The 1,673-nt window shown below is 32.1% G+C and overlaps 2 protein-coding genes across 2 annotated transcripts; one reads left to right on the top strand and one right to left on the bottom strand.

The window, feature by feature from the left end:
- The first annotated feature begins 146 nt into the window (after positions 1 to 146).
- Positions 147 to 1,173, top strand: LOC124421210 (anoctamin-1-like). The gene is made up of 4 exons (XM_046956060.1): positions 147 to 398; positions 470 to 675; positions 734 to 909; positions 981 to 1,173. Exons 1-4 carry the CDS (start codon positions 194 to 196, stop codon positions 1,171 to 1,173), a joined length of 780 nt encoding a protein of 259 aa, XP_046812016.1. The 5' UTR covers positions 147 to 193.
- LOC124421211 lies at positions 901 to 1,559 on the bottom strand. Its single transcript, XM_046956061.1, has 2 exons — positions 1,387 to 1,559; positions 901 to 1,327 (listed from the first exon to the last, which is right to left on the bottom strand). The coding sequence occupies exons 1-2, from the start codon at positions 1,463 to 1,465 to the stop codon at positions 1,197 to 1,199; spliced, it is 210 nt and encodes a 69-aa protein (XP_046812017.1). The 5' UTR covers positions 1,466 to 1,559; the 3' UTR covers positions 901 to 1,196.
- Between the last annotated feature and the right edge of the window lie 114 nt (positions 1,560 to 1,673).

The following is a 1,673-nucleotide window of genomic DNA, read 5'->3' on the forward strand; positions in this document are numbered from 1 at the left end:
GTTCAGTTCTAGTTCAGTTCTAGTTCAGTTCTAGTTCAGTTCTAGTTCAGTTCTAGTTCAGTTCTAGTTCAGTTCTAGTTCAGTTTTAGTTCAGTTCTAGTTCAGTTACAATAGCTGTTAAACTTCTATATTCTTCTTTTAGTGTTCCTCTGGAGGTTGTTTAACCGAACTGTGTATCCAATTGGCTATTATAATGATTGGCAAACAGGCCTTCAATTCCATCTTAGAAGTTATAATGCCCAAAATATGGCGTAAAATTATGGCTCTAAAAGTGGGTCTAACAAGATGTTTTTCACCCAAAGAGGACAAGCATCACAAAGACACTGAAAGATGGTGGAGAGATTTAAAATTACTAGACTGGGGTCCCCGGTCATTATTTCCCGAATATTTAGAAATGGGTAATGCTCACAAAAATCCTTCTTATATAAAATATAGAAAGTAAATTTAAAATGCATTTTCTTTTTACTAGTTTTACAATATGGTTTTGTAACCATATTTGTGGCTGCCTTTCCTCTAGCACCGTTTTTTGCTCTACTTAACAATATTCTAGAAATGCGTTTAGACGCCAATAAACTTTTAACCCATCATAGAAGGCCGGTGTCGCAGAGAGTCCGCGATATAGGCGTTTGGTATCGCATTCTAGATTGTATTGGTAAACTAAGTGTCATAACAAATGTAAGTTTAAACATTATGTTTTAGTGTTTGTATATATTTTAACGATTTGTGTTATTAGGGTTTTATTATAGCCTTTACCTCTGACATGATTCCCAGATGGGTTTATCGTGGCTTAAATTCGGAGGATGGTTCCTTACATGGTTACTTAAACTTTACTTTATCAGAATTCCGTACAAGTGATTCAGATTCAGAATTACGCAGTTTATCTATTAAATACAATATAACCTCTTGCAAGTAAGTAATTTTATTTATACATTTTATTGATTTTTCTTATTTGAATTATTCTGTTTTTGTTATATTTGCAGATATACAGATTTTCGTGAACCACCTACCTCACCGAATAAATATTATTTAAGTAGTACTTTTTATATAATTTTGGCTTGTCGTTTAGGTTTTGTTGTGGTATTTGAGGTAAGTTTTTCTAACAAAAATTTTCTGTTTTCTAAAAAAAGATTAAAAATTAAGTCTCATTTTGAATATAAATTAAATCCCATATAGTGTGTTTGTTGTTTTTATTTGCCTTAAACCTTAACATGTTGAAACATTCCCGAGGCCTCCACAATACTATCCTGTAAGACTTGGTTTTCTTGTCGTTGTAGTTTTAAAAATTTACACAACCAATAAATGGCAAAAGTGAACATTGCATTGAACACTGCAAATTAAGCAGAATGTTTAAATAAACAATTTTTAAAAATATTAAAAGAAACTTACTGATAAATATGCCAAATAAAATGCTGCGTACTATACGTTTGTCTGTGGCCGCATCGATTTCATTATACTTCATTTCCATAAATATATATGTGGTTACTTCTACCAATACCGAAATGATAGTGTTAATTAGCCATGGTGCTATGCAAATGGTGCGCTTCTGTAAATGGGAAAGATTTAATGACAATTAGAACTGAACTAGAACTGAACTAGAACTGAACTAGAACTGAACTAGAACTGAACTAGAACTGAACTAGAACTGAACTAGAACTGAACTAGAACTGAACTAG

The sequence above is a fragment of the Lucilia cuprina genome, unplaced genomic scaffold (assembly GCF_022045245.1).
Source record: "Lucilia cuprina isolate Lc7/37 unplaced genomic scaffold, ASM2204524v1 Scaffold_5799, whole genome shotgun sequence".
Lineage (NCBI taxonomy): Eukaryota > Metazoa > Arthropoda > Insecta > Diptera > Calliphoridae > Lucilia > Lucilia cuprina.